At 54.9% G+C, this 12,703-nt stretch overlaps 1 protein-coding gene across 7 annotated transcripts; it reads left to right on the top strand.

The window, feature by feature from the left end:
* The first annotated feature begins 10 nt into the window (after positions 1-10).
* On the top strand, positions 11-8,710 carry POLL (DNA polymerase lambda). 7 transcript variants are annotated; one of them, XM_032313810.1, is made up of 9 exons: positions 24-90; positions 916-1,080; positions 1,834-2,128; positions 2,317-2,479; positions 2,862-3,176; positions 4,362-4,535; positions 5,104-5,232; positions 7,236-7,404; positions 7,811-8,710. In XM_032313810.1, exons 2-9 carry the CDS (start codon positions 966-968, stop codon positions 8,173-8,175), a joined length of 1,725 nt encoding a protein of 574 aa, XP_032169701.1. In that variant the 5' UTR covers positions 24-90; positions 916-965; the 3' UTR covers positions 8,176-8,710. The 7 variants fall into 7 exon arrangements, with proteins under 7 accessions (XP_032169706.1, XP_032169701.1, XP_032169700.1 ...); XM_032313809.1 differs by having other exon boundaries at positions 2,314-2,479; XM_032313814.1 differs by having other exon boundaries at positions 32-90; positions 944-1,080; positions 2,314-2,479.
* The last annotated feature ends 3,993 nt before the right edge of the window (positions 8,711-12,703 follow it).

Genomic DNA, 12,703 nt, shown 5'->3' with positions numbered 1-12,703 from the left:
GCCGACCCGGAAGGTCTTCTGGGCATTTGCCCTCCCCACCCCCCACTTCCCACGCGCCACGCCCTCCGTGTGCTCTCATTGGCTGCCCAGGTAAGTGGTTTACTGCTACCCACCGTGGGTGACCCGCTAGGCCTGAAGTTTACCCCACCGCGGACCGAATCGCCGCGGCCGGGAGGGGCCCTTAGGGCAGGGTCCGGGCACTCCAGCCCTCTTCTGGTTCCCAGCTGGGAGTTTCCGGCGCGCGGCAGCTGCGGACGCAGCGGGCTCCCCACAGCTGCCGGCAGTCTTCACCCCCAGCTGTGAGGCCGAGACTCCTCCCGTCTCGGAAGGCGCCCCACACCTGCTGCGGCCATGCCCCATCTCCCCGCAGCTGCGGGACTGAGCACCCCAGTGACAAGAGGCCCGCCACCAGGGCAGGTGTAGACCATTACCCCGCCTCCCGAACACCCGCTACCACCACGGTTTCCTCTACAGGTCTGTGATGGGGTAGAGAAAGGTCATGTGGGGTCTATATGTAGATTTCTCTCAGTCCTTCAACCCTCTTGGGAGCCCAGGCCCTTTCTAAAGATGTAGCTCCATTTCCTAGCCTGGCATCCCTTTGGTAAGCCCCTTTCAAAGTGGGATGCAGCAGGGCAGACACTGCACTGAATCTTTATAGAGCAACCCCTCTAAGGAGTATCAATTTGTACCCCCCAAGAGTTCTCCATTACTCCCGTTCTCTACCCTTATTTCCCCCAGTACTCTGGTTTTGAAAGGCTGGTAAGTGCTACGCTAAACTGCTGAAGTTCATTTGGGTTTTGGGAGACCCCTCCGCCCTGGGGAACTGAGCTACTGCCCCCAAAGCCTGGTCGTGAGAGACACCACCCTCATAGCCAAAGGGTTGGGTAACCTCAGTTCTGGGTTTCCACATGACAGTTGCCCTGATCAAACCTAAAACCATTAGGCCGGGATCTGGCCATACCTCAATGGACCCTGGGGGCATCTTGAAGGCATTTCCCAAGCGGAGGAAAATTCATGCCAGTCCATCATCAAAAGCACTTGTAAAGAAACCCAAGCAAGAAGGTGGAGAAGAAGCAGGAGGTGAGCAGATCCACTCTCAGAACCCTCACATACTTGAACCCTCAGGCTTCCGATACTATTCATGTCAAGGAACAGATACTAGAGCAGGTTATGCCAGTCCATGGCCTGCAGGTTGGTTTGTATCCTTGTTGCACTAGGCTTGGGTCCCAGTCTTTGACAGGCCACTTGTATTATTTTCTACTCCGCCCCTAAACCTTCATCAATTAGAAAATACTCTCTGGTCCCTAAGGAAATGACCAGCAGAATCTTTTACTCTCTAGAAGGTTGCCTGAAGAGGAATAAAGGGTGGGAGACTCAGGTCCCCAGAGTTACGTTATTTTGCAGCCAAGCTGACAAATAAATAACAGCTCATGTGGCAGGGAGGGGAGGGGAGGATCTCTTTCGCAGCCAGGCCTGAAATGGCAAGACATATGTGCCTTATGCCTTGTACAGAGTAGGTGTCTATTAATACTTGAAAGAATAAATGGTCAAATGAAGCGATATACAGGATATCTACAATGTGCTCTAGCAGTGTCTACACCGTTCTAGTTTACTTGAGGGAACAGGATTCTAGGTTACATGAGGGAACATCCTTGCCCCTTAAATCAAGTGATGGTTCATGGGAAATTAACTGTATGCCTGCAGCAGAATCCCTGGAAGGCCTGCTGTCTGGATGGAAGGGAAATGATTGTTTGGGGGCACAGGACTGTAAAGGGTTCATTTGGATCATATCTGACAGTTATGACAATAGGTGTCTGGATGTCCCCTCCACAGAGTGGCTGAGCTCCCTGCGGGCCCATGTTGTGCCCAGCGGCATTGGGCGAGCCCGGGCAGAACTCTTTGAGAAGCAGATTACTCAGTATGGAGGCCAGATATGCGCTGCCCAGGCCCCAGGGGTCACTCACATTGTGGTGGATGAAGGCATGGACTGTGAGCGAGTCCTCCGTCTCCTTCGACTGCCCCAGCTACCCCAGGGTGCTCAGCTGGTGAAGTCCACCTGGCTGAGCCTGTGCCTGCAGGAGAAAAGGCTAGTGGACACGACAGGATTCAACATCTACATCCCCAACAGGTGGGCTGGCCCCTGTCTTTCCTCAGGTGTTTCCTGGCAGCATCTTGGGCTCTCTTCTTGACTTATTAAAAATAACTTTCATTGTCTTAATCAGACACAGTAGAAAACCAAGATTTCAGAGGAGAGGATTGGGAGCAGAGGTAGGGCCAGGCCTTCGGGTGTTAAACTTGCCATCACCATCCCAGCAGGTACCTGGACCAACCACAGCTCAGCAAGGCAGACCAAGACTCTTCTGTGCCTCCTGGAGCCCAGGAGGCTGTGCTCAGGACAGCCCTCTCTCCTCCTCGCCCTCCCACCAGGCCTGTATCTCCTCCCCGGAGGACAGAGGAGGCCCCGAGCACCCAAGCCCAGGTCAGGAGCCTCCCAGCCCTCACAGCCCCCTCCCCCTGGGAACTAGGTCCAGAAATAGCCTGGTGGTTGTTGAGAAAGTCTCCAGAGGAAGGGTCTGACAGAGGAAGGGTCTCTTATGGTGGGGCCATTTGGCTCTGCCCAACAATCATCATGTCTGCATTTGCCATGGCCCACATCTACAACCTATCACTGGGGAGTCTAGGGCTGGGCACTGGGGGAAGCCAAACGGAACATGGCCCCACAGTTAAGGAGACCCAGGTGTGATGCAGGAGACCCATCCTCATTCCTGGGTCTGACTAGGAGACTCAGCCCCCACCTTTGAGGAGCTCTTCTGGGGGCCAGAGGCATGAATTTGTCATCTCTTCTCTTTCCTTACCTCAAGCCTGGCTGTGATGAAACCAGTGACGGGGAAGAGACACAGGTTAGCGCAGCTGATCTGGAAGCCCTTATCAGTGGCCACTGCTCCCCCTCCCTCGAGGGAGATGCCGAGCCTAGTCCAGCCCCTAAGGGCCTGGATAAATGGGTCTGTGCACAGCCTTCGAGCCAGAAGGCGGTCAACTACAACCCCCACATCACAGAGAAGCTGGAAGTGCTTGCCAAAGCCTACAGTGTTCAAGGAGACAAGTGGAGGGCCCTGGGCTATGCCAAGGCCATCAATGCCCTCAAGAGCTTCCACAAGCCTGTCACCTCCTACCAGGTACCTGGGGGCCAGTGCAGGGGATGCGGGGAGATGGGGAGCTTTCTGTTTACTGGGCACCAGTCACAAGTGGCGATCAGATGGAATGGTTAAGATTTTATGATGTTTGAGACTTGCACAACAGAATTAAAATGGAGAGATGGATGAGAGCAGATCGATGGTCCCTTGATAATTATAGAAGATGCTGACGGGTAGTGGGGATTCATTACACTGTTCTCTCTACTATGGGAATTTTTCTCATAGTAGAGAGTTTTTAAAAAGTTTACTATGGGGCGCCTGGGTGGCTCAGTGGGTTAAGCCGCTGCCTTCGACTCAGGTCATGATCTCAGGGTCCTGGGATCGAGTCCCGCATGGGGCTCTCGGCTCAGCAGGGAACCTACTTCCTCCTCTCTCTCTCTCTCTCTGCCTACTTGTGATGTCTCTCTGTCAAATAAATTAAAAAAAAAAAAAGATACTTATATCTTTTTTTTTTTTTTTTTTAAGATTTTATTTATTTATTTGTCAGAGAGAGAGTGAGCGAGAGTGAGCACAGGCAGACAGAGTGGAAGGCAGAGTCAGAGGGAGAAGCAGGCTCCCTGCGGAGCAAGGAGCCCGATGCGGGACTCGATCCCAGGACGCTGGGATCATGACCCGAGCCGAAGGCAGCTGCTTAACCAACTGAGCCACCCAGGCGTCCCGATACTTGTATCTTTTAAAAAAAAAAGTTTACTATGGAGGCCAAAAGACCAGGGTTTGAATTCTGGTTCCCATCCTTCATTAACTCTGTGGTTCTAAGCAAGTTACTTAAACCCTTTGAGCAATGAAAAGTAACTTAGACTAGTGAGGGACTCCAGGGCTCTTGGGAGGACCAAATGCCGTGCTCCCTGCAGTGCTGGACCTGAGCAGCAGAACGCCCCGCTCTCGCTGTTGCCATGACAGTGGTGACTCGTGTGGTCACTGCTGCCTTTTCTCTACTTTCTGTGCTGATCTCCATTCCTCTGAGAATCAAAAGACAAGTGACCCAACCCATCCCATCCAAAATTCTCGTTTTCACTTGTGCCCAGACTTTACAAAGCCATGAGCTGCTAACTGACCAAGCTGGCATTTACTCAGATACCCGCTAAAGGCATCTGCTAACCTACCGCTGGCTCTAGGCCTCCCATCTTCTCATTCTTCTTTTCCTGCCTCTGGCTCCTCCTCCCCCAGGAGGCCTTCAGTATCCCCGGGATTGGAAAGCGAATGGCCGAGAAGATCGTAGAAATCCTGGAGAGTGGGCATCTGCGGAAGCTGGACCATATCAGTGAGAGCGTGCCTGTCTTGGAGCTCTTCTCCAACATCTGGGGAGCTGGAACCAAAACTGCACAGATGTGGTACCAACAGGTCACCCCATGTCCCTGCACCCCCTTCAGTTTTGCTTTCTCAGAGGTCCTGCCCACAGTTCTCATACCTTGTGTTCTGATGGGAATGAACCAGGACTATAGGGAGACCACTTTTCAAGGGCATGAGGGCTCATGTAGACCCCTTTCCTGCTCTTAGAACTGCCCTGTTGCCAGATAGCCTCAAGGCATTAATCTGTGATGGAGGCAGAGAGATAGGAAGTGTGCTTCTCTGTCTCAGACCAGCAAGGGCCTTTCTGAGAAGACCAGGGCTCAGGGCTGAGTATCTAGATCAATGGTTCCCCAACCTGGCAATGCTCAGAATCCCCCAGACTAATAGACTTATGAACCAGTATTTTAGGGTTGTGGCAAGCTGGATTGGGGTGAGTCTCCCATGCTCCCTACCTTTCTTGAGTCCCACTGATTACTGATCCAACCACTCCTGGGGTTGATCCTGCCTCAGGCCTTCCTTGGAGGTGATGGAAGCCTTGCATATGTGCTCAGTCCCTGCCTCTCCAGTGGTCCTGACTGCTCATAGCCTCCTCATTTGGCTTGTTTTTTTTTTTTTCTAGGGTTTCCGGACGCTAGAAGATATCCGCGACCAGGCCTCCCTGACTAGCCAGCAGGCCATTGGCCTGAAGCATTATGAGGACTTCCTGGAGCGCATACCCCGGGAGGAGGCTACAGAGATTGAGCAGACAGTAAGCAGATGTCCTAGAGCAGTGAGGAGAGCCAGGCCTTGCTATAATGTCCTCAGCTGAGGCGCCAGGCATAAGAAGCGTGAGACACCAGAGATTGGGACCATGGGGAAAGGGCCCGCTGAGACTGAAGCTGGGAGGGTGGGTGGCTGTGCCGGGGAAGGCTGTCACACCAGGTCTGCGGATGAGCATAGAGTTAGCGTGGGCTTGTGCGCTAGAATGGTGGTAGGGCTGGATTAGAGGCGGTTTACGGTCAGAACTACGTGAAGGTCCTGGGGTTTGAACTGGGTTAGGTGAGGCTGGGTCAGGGCAGAGGTTCTTAATGCTCTTTGATTCACAAACTTTTCTGAGAACCCGATGAAAACTATGGACTCGTTGTCTCCAAGATTTGTGCAAATGTACAAAGCTTTCTATCTCCAGATGTGCAGTCCTTCTGAAGGTTCCCGCACAACCTGAGGCTGGTTCAGAGTTTGGGTTAGAGTTGGTGTAGAGGCACAGTGCCAGTTCCATTCAGTCTGGGGTCAGAGGAAGGCTTAGGTTGAGTTGAGTTAAGGTTAGGCCTGAATTAAGAGTAGGGTTTTCCTCGTATTGGATGCTTTTAATTAAGGTTTGGCCAACATTAGGGTTTGATTTAAAGTTGTGTTAGGAATTAAATTCATATAAAACCTAAATTAGAAAGAGACTAGGGTAAAAATAAAAAAGAAGAGAGACAGACTAGGGTATATATGGGGCTACATATATCATTTGTTCAGTTGGGGTCAGAATTAGGAGCTGGTTGCTGGGCAAGGTTTGCTGCTTTGGAATCCGGTTTTGATAAGGTGGGACTCTATGGAGACCCTGGCCCACCTTAGCTGAAATCAGTCTCCAGCTCTACTCCAGGCCTCCAGCCTCTGTGGGACTATGAGACTGGCACAGGGTGGATGGACGGCCCTTTTGTCTACCCATCACCAGGCCTTGGTGCTAGTGATGGCACTGTCACTCAGCCACTGTGTCCAGGCGTGGAGAATGTCCCAGTGAGCTTCCAGCCCCCAGCCCACTGGAACAGCGGGGAGCTTCCCACCTGGCGTTCAAGGGGTCCATCTTCAGGAGTTTTTGATGAGATTACTCCTCTCAGGTCTCCTCCCGTCCTCTTGGGAGGCTCAAGAAGGGAGTGAGGGATTTAGCAGCCTGGGCTGTTGGAGAATTGAGGTGTCCTGGCCAAAGTATCCAGGGTCCCAGAAATCCCAGTGTCCTGGGGGAGAGGCGTGGAGGCTGTCTGCATATGAAAGGCTTCCTTGTTGCCGGGTTAGAGGCTAATGGGCTTATTTCCCTCAGTGAGGGATGATCCTTCAGCCCTCAGCCCTCTCTTTCTTGGCTCCCTCTCCAAGCCTCGAGCCTCTTTCCTCCAAGTAAGGGTGTAAGCACTGGCTCAGAATTGCCTCCCGCTTTGCTTTCTTTCTTCTCCTTTACTGTAGGTACCGCTGTATTTCTGGGCTCTATTTCCGCCGAGGGCTGGGCCTGAGGCACCCTGCTCGCCACCTGCTCAGGTCTCAAGCCCCAACTCACACACTCTGCCTTTAGCTTCAGATCCATGCCTGGGGCTGCTGAGACCTGGCAGAGGGCTTCCAGGCACCTGGCCCTTTGTCCTAAGTGGACAGACCTGGGCACATGAGTTGGGGCTGGAGCCGAGAGAAGGTGTGTCTCCCTGCTCTTAAAGAACTCTACGAGGAAAGATCAGTGCCTTCCCTCACAATCTGAGTTCACACCTCTTAGATCACTCTTCAGGTGGTGGGAGCACATTTTCTTCTCTTCTGTCCTAATAAAGCAGGGGAGTGCCATTCCCCAGGGTAGGCTTCCGCCATCGCTCCTTGAGGCCTTCCCTCAGGCTTGTACCCTCCATCCGGGGATCAGCTCGGGGCATCAGCTGGACGTGTGGGCTCCTGGGTCAGGGAAGTCTCTCACGCTGCCCTATGAGAGGAACTCTCTGCAGGGCTTGAAGCCCACAGGCCTTCCCTGTGCTTTCCCAGGTCCGGGAAGCGGCTCAGGCCTTCAGCCCCGGGCTGCTGTGTGTGGCGTGTGGTTCTTACCGCCGGGGGAAGGCAAGCTGTGGGGACGTGGACGTGCTGCTCACCCACCCGGACGGCCGGTCTCACCAGGGCATCTTCAATCCTCTCCTCGACAGCCTTCGGCGCCAAGGTACAAGCCCTGTCTCTGTGCGAGCGGGCGCCGCAAGGAGGGCGGCCCCCGGGAGGGAGCATCTCAGAGTCGCAAGCTCTAGGCAGGAAGCGGGGTGCGGGGGCCGCTGCTCAGTGAGAATGCCACCTCTCCCTGGTGGCCAGAGCCATTACAGGGAGGAGCCATTACAGTCCACTGCTCCTTCCCTCAGTGACAGGTGCTCACTACCACCTGCAGGTCGAGGTTCATCTCACCTGCCTGAGACACTGCAGGGGACCCAGGGAGGGATGACTGCGCGGTTTAAAGAGGCAGGCCCGGAGAGGGCAAGGTCACCCAGCAATTCGTGGAGCTGGGAATGGAGGACCCAGGGATGAAAAGGAGAGACCTGGCTCCCTGCCCTCCCAGCGGCCTTCTGATGTTGCGCCAGGGTTCCTGACAGATGACCTGGTGAGCCAGGAGGAGAACGGCCAGCAGCAGAAGTACCTGGGGGTGTGCCAGCTCCCCGGGCCGGGACGGCGGCACCGCCGGCTGGACATCATCATCGTGCCCTACAGCGAGTTCGCCTGCGCCCTGCTCTACTTCACTGGCTCTGCCCACTTCAACCGCTCCATGCGGGCTCTGGCCAAGACCAAGGGCATGAGCTTGTCAGAGCATGCCCTCAGCACCTCTGTGGTCCGGGACACCCACGGCCTCAAGGTGGGGCCTGGCCGAGTGCTGCCCACCCCCACAGAGAAGGATGTCTTCAGGCTTTTAGGCCTACCCTACCGAGAACCAGCCGAGCGCGACTGGTGACCCACGGCTCCAGGGAAGGGAGCGCCACACCAGACTGGCCACCCCACCTAGCCATCTAGTATTTGGCTCCAGCCTTAGTGGACTGAGCCTCACCACTTCAGCCGCCTGGGCCTGAGGGAAAGGGTAAGGCTGGCTGCCAGGCTCGTCCCGGCCCTCTCCTCAACAGAGCGGACTGCTGTCCTTCATGTCACCACTGCCCCTGGTAGAGTTTGTGCGTGGCCCCTTGCCCCATTTTAAGCAAGAACAGGTGCTGGTGTGAAGCCAGCTTCCTATGCTGAAGGCCCAGACACCCCCTCTTCCCTACCCAAGGAGGCTCTGGCTGCTGGGGCCGGATGGGGGCTGTAGGGTAGGGGCAGACGGCTGTGGCTGAGCGCCCCCAAGACCCTGTGGAGCCAGAGAATGCGCTAAGCCCTATGTACTCCCTCCCCAAGCTGCGTCCTCTGCAGCCGGAGGTGTGGGAAGGGGGCCACCAAGGCTCTGTAAGGACAGCATTTGAAGGCCCCGGGACCCAGTAAAGTGCACTTGACATTCCGACTGCCTGGTCTCTGTGAGCTGTCCCAGCCGCTGCCTGCCTTCCACCGGGGTGGGGTTGGAGATGGGAGCCCAGAAAGGCAGGTTAACTGCTCTCCAGACAGGCTGGCTTGAGTCAGCTCCTGAGCTCAGAAGGGGGTGGGGGGATGGGTAAGGGGAGAATTCATGGAGTCAGGCATTAGGAGCGCCTGTCTCCCCATCAGCAGCGCTCGGCCCTGCCCTGGAACAAGCTATTAGGACATAAACAGAGGTGATGAGACTCATTAAGAACAACCAAATGGTGACTTGCATGCCACCAACAGTGCTGAGGCAGTCAGAGAAGGTTGCCTGAAGGAAGGGAGGGGCGGCTGGCAGGGAAATTGCCTGCCAGTTTGGGGACAACTAAACATGCTTTGGAGAGGATGCCTCTGCCGGGTTGGAGGAGGCCAGGTGCGGAGGACTGGGAGTCCGGCTAAGAGGCTTAGTTTGATAGAGCAGATAGGAGCAGGTCCTGCTGAGGGACCCAGGATGGTGCTCAGAGGTTGGACCTCGCAGGATGGAGAATTTGGTGAGGGGAAGAGAGGAGTGGGGAAGAAGTTTCGGGCACACCAACCATGAAGAATGATGGGCACAGGGCAGGAGAAGGTGGCTCTGTTGGAGGAGCCTAGAAAAGCCTGGCCTGGGGGGTGGGGGTTGGAAGCTTCAGAGATGGGCTCAAGCTGGAGCACACTGGCTGGCAGGCAAGGCTGGGTACAGGTGCTGAGTCCTGCCTCTCCGTCAGTAATGGGAATCCCAGAGCCGGCCTTCGTTGGCCTGATTTTTAGTCTGGGGATCCTGGTAGCCTCAGAGTAGACACCCTAGTTCAGAACCCTGAAGTCCCAATTAGGGGCCCCACCTGCATGGTCATACTGGGGAAGGAGTACCGGGGGCCTCACACAGCCTAGTGCCAACCAGAGACGTTCATATCAAAGGCCCAGAAGCCTCTGGGAGGGGTGAGTTCCTCAGAGCTACTCCCAGGGCTGTGTGGCTGGCTGGGGCCTGGAATGAATAAACTGGGCAAGTTCCTGGGCCCCCAGGGCTTTTTCTGGCCCCCACTCACAAGCTCCACCAGTTCTACTCTGGGCTGGACCCCCAGTGTCTGCCCTCACACCCAGCAAGGGTCAGAGTTGGCAGAAACCCAAAGCCTGGAGGGTCCACGGCCAAATGTAGAAGTTGTTTCTCCTCTCCTTTTGCTTCCCACTTCAGGGTCCTGGCCTGCTCAGCAGCCTCTCCAGGACCAGAGGAATAGGGCCTCCAGGGTTACAAGAGGGAACCAGTGGGTCATGGGGTAACTTGACCAGTTAACCCCTTCCCACACACAGGAAGCCCCCAGAACCAAAGAGAAGGATAGTGCCGACTTCTGTGTCTGAAAACAGAAACCTGACCCCATTCCTGGCGCCTTCTCCTCCTCCCAGGAGATTCAGAATTCCAGACATTACCTTCAATCCATGTAAACTCCGGGTCCCACCACCTGGTAAGGACAACAGGAAGTTGGGATAAAAAGGGAGCGTGTCTGCACCTTCCAGAGAGACCCATTCTGGAGGTGATATCCTCTTGGCTGCTCAGTCCGACTCAGGAGCCCAGGAGAAGAGCTGATGGAGGGATTTCCATCTTGAGAAAGGCTGCCCAGTTTGGGGCTGTTCTCTAAGTACAAACTAAGCAGAGTGTGTTGGAAAGTTCTCCAGGTACTTCAAAGTTTGGACTTGGTTTCTGACTAAGCGTGTCACCCTGTGCCCCATTCTGCTGGAAAGGGAGACTGAATTCTGGAGACCTGGTGGGAACTGGCATCCTGTCTAGCAACTGAGTACCCCAAAACTACCACCCAGTTGCCACATGGTCCTGAGGAGGAGGAGAAGGGCCCATGGGCCTACTTTCTGCCCCAAGCCCAGCTGTTGTCACTCTATCCCTGAGCCAGAGTTGTCCATGGCCAGACCACGTGAATGGTAGGCAGAATAATGGTCCCCCAAAGATGGTCCCCCAAAGATGTCCACATCCTGATCCTTAAAACCTGTGAATATGTGACTGTGCTCAGCCAAAGACACTGCAGATGTGGTTAAGGTTAAGGATTTTGAAATGAGATTATCTGTGGACCCAATCTAATTATGAATCCTTCCAAGTGGAAAACCTACACTGAGAGATGTGACAACAGGAGGAAGGTCAGAGAGATGCAGTGTTTCTGATTTTGAAGATAGAGAAAGGAGGCCACCAGCCAAGGGATGTGGGCAGCCTCTAGAAACCCGAAGAGGCGAGGAAACAGATTCCACTCCAGAGCCTTCGTAAGGGAACACAGCCCTGCCAACACCTGTTTTATTCCACTGAGACCTGTGTCAGACTTCAAAACAGTAGTACTGTGTGGTAATAACTTTGTTGTTTTACCACTAAGTGTGTTACTGCATCAGTAGGGGACCAGTAATCTGGGTATGTCCTGGTCTCCTTTTATAATGAGTGGTGGGACCTGCTGTGAGGCAGAGGAGGTCCCCCCACAAGTGCATCTGGGGTGTGGGGAAGGGTGGGAGCCTCATATGCCTGGAGGTGGGTAGGGTCAGGTGGTGGGCAAGGCCCTGTGTCCCAGCCCTCGCCAGCTGGCTGCCACTTGGTCAGTGTGAGCCTCCCTTACTTTCAGTTTCCCCCGACACTTTGTGCCCAAGATACAGACCTCTTTAGACTCCTCTGTCCCAACCCTGCCAAGCTGGGAGCCTCATCTTTTCCCTGGGGCTGAGGGAATGACATTGATCTTGACCCCAGACTTGCACTGAAAGTGCAACAAGAAAAGGCCACACTCTCCTCCTGGGTCCTGGCTGCTCATGGGGGAGTAGGTGTAGGCACAGGGCCAGGAGCCTCCTGGCCTGGAGTGGACATGGCAAGGTGGGCAAGTCCAGCCATGTCCTACTCTCCAGGTTTCAAGGACTGGGAATGGAAACCCCAGGCCCTTCGTCTTGCTTCTCCAGGAGAGTTACAAGATTCCTGTCCCTTTAAATGGGATGGGCTGGGGAGTCTGGGTGGCTCAGTCCATTAAATGTCTGCCTTTGGCTCAGGTCATGATCCCAGGGTCCTGGGATTGAGCCCACCTTGGGCTCCCTGCCCACTGGAAAGCCTGCTTCTCCCTCTCCCTCTGCATTGCTCCCTGCTTGTGCTTTCTGTCTCTCAAATAAAATGCTTAAAAATGAATGAAGGAAGAAAGGAATGAATGAATGAATGAACGGGATGGGCTGCCTGGAGTGGGCATGGAGAAGACATTAGCCTGACTCTCCTTCACTGCTCAGGAGACCCCTTTCATCCCCTCCCACCATCTCCGGGATCAGCCTCACATGGGAGCTACAGCTGTTGGGGCACCTGCTACCCGCCAGACTCACAGACACCTAGATGCTGCCCTGGGCCCAAGGCCCAGTCCCAAGACCTTTAGCCCCATGTCCACTCTGCCCTTCAGTCCAGGCACTGGCCAGCTAGTTTTCTAGAACTCCCAAGCCACTGGGCAGCCCTGCTTCTGAGCTCTGGAACAGGAACCCTCAGGGTCAACGACCCAAAGGTGGCCTGAGACTCTGGGCCAAGCCTCATCCCCATCATCTGAATGGGGACCTCCAAAGCCCTGGTCGTCCACACTGGAGGTCAGTGCAGAAGCTGAGCCCCAGCGAAAGACCCAGAGGGAACATTCCTGAAGAAGGGCCTGGAGATGAGGAGAGGACCCAGGGGTTGAAGGAGTCTGAGGATGCCATGGAGGACATCTCCCAAATCCAGCAGCACCACGTAAGGGGGCCATCGCTTGCTACCTGAGTGGCTGTGGAACCTCACCTGGCCCGAGGCTCTGCAGGACTCTGGCCTGGCCCTGACCAAGCAGGTCCATGACCTTAGACACAGTGGTCCTGCTACAGCAAGATACCCTCACCCACTGGGCTCCAGTCCCTCAGCTGAGCTGTCACTGTGCCTGTGTCCGTTCGACTGCATGTTCTTTTGCCTATGTGTCTAATGTGCATTCCAGGCC

The sequence above is a fragment of the Mustela erminea genome, chromosome 14 (genome assembly GCF_009829155.1).
Source record: "Mustela erminea isolate mMusErm1 chromosome 14, mMusErm1.Pri, whole genome shotgun sequence".
Lineage (NCBI taxonomy): Eukaryota > Metazoa > Chordata > Mammalia > Carnivora > Mustelidae > Mustela > Mustela erminea.
The sequence above is the reverse complement of the archived record's forward strand: the minus strand, read 5'-3'. Positions and strand labels throughout refer to the sequence as shown.

What these genes read in the sequence shown, in the direction of transcription:
- POLL (XM_032313811.1), top strand. Translation starts at nt 909, where the DNA reads ATGACAGTTGCCCTGATCAAACCTAAAACCATTAGGCCGGGATCTGGC. An exon ending in AACATCTACATCCCCAACAG is followed by an intron (nt 2,129 to 2,313) that starts GTGGGCTGGCCC and finishes TCACCATCCCAG; the next exon opens with CAGGTACCTGGACCAACCAC. An exon ending in CGACAGCCTTCGGCGCCAAG is followed by an intron (nt 7,405 to 7,810) that starts GTACAAGCCCTG and finishes ATGTTGCGCCAG; the next exon opens with GGTTCCTGACAGATGACCTG.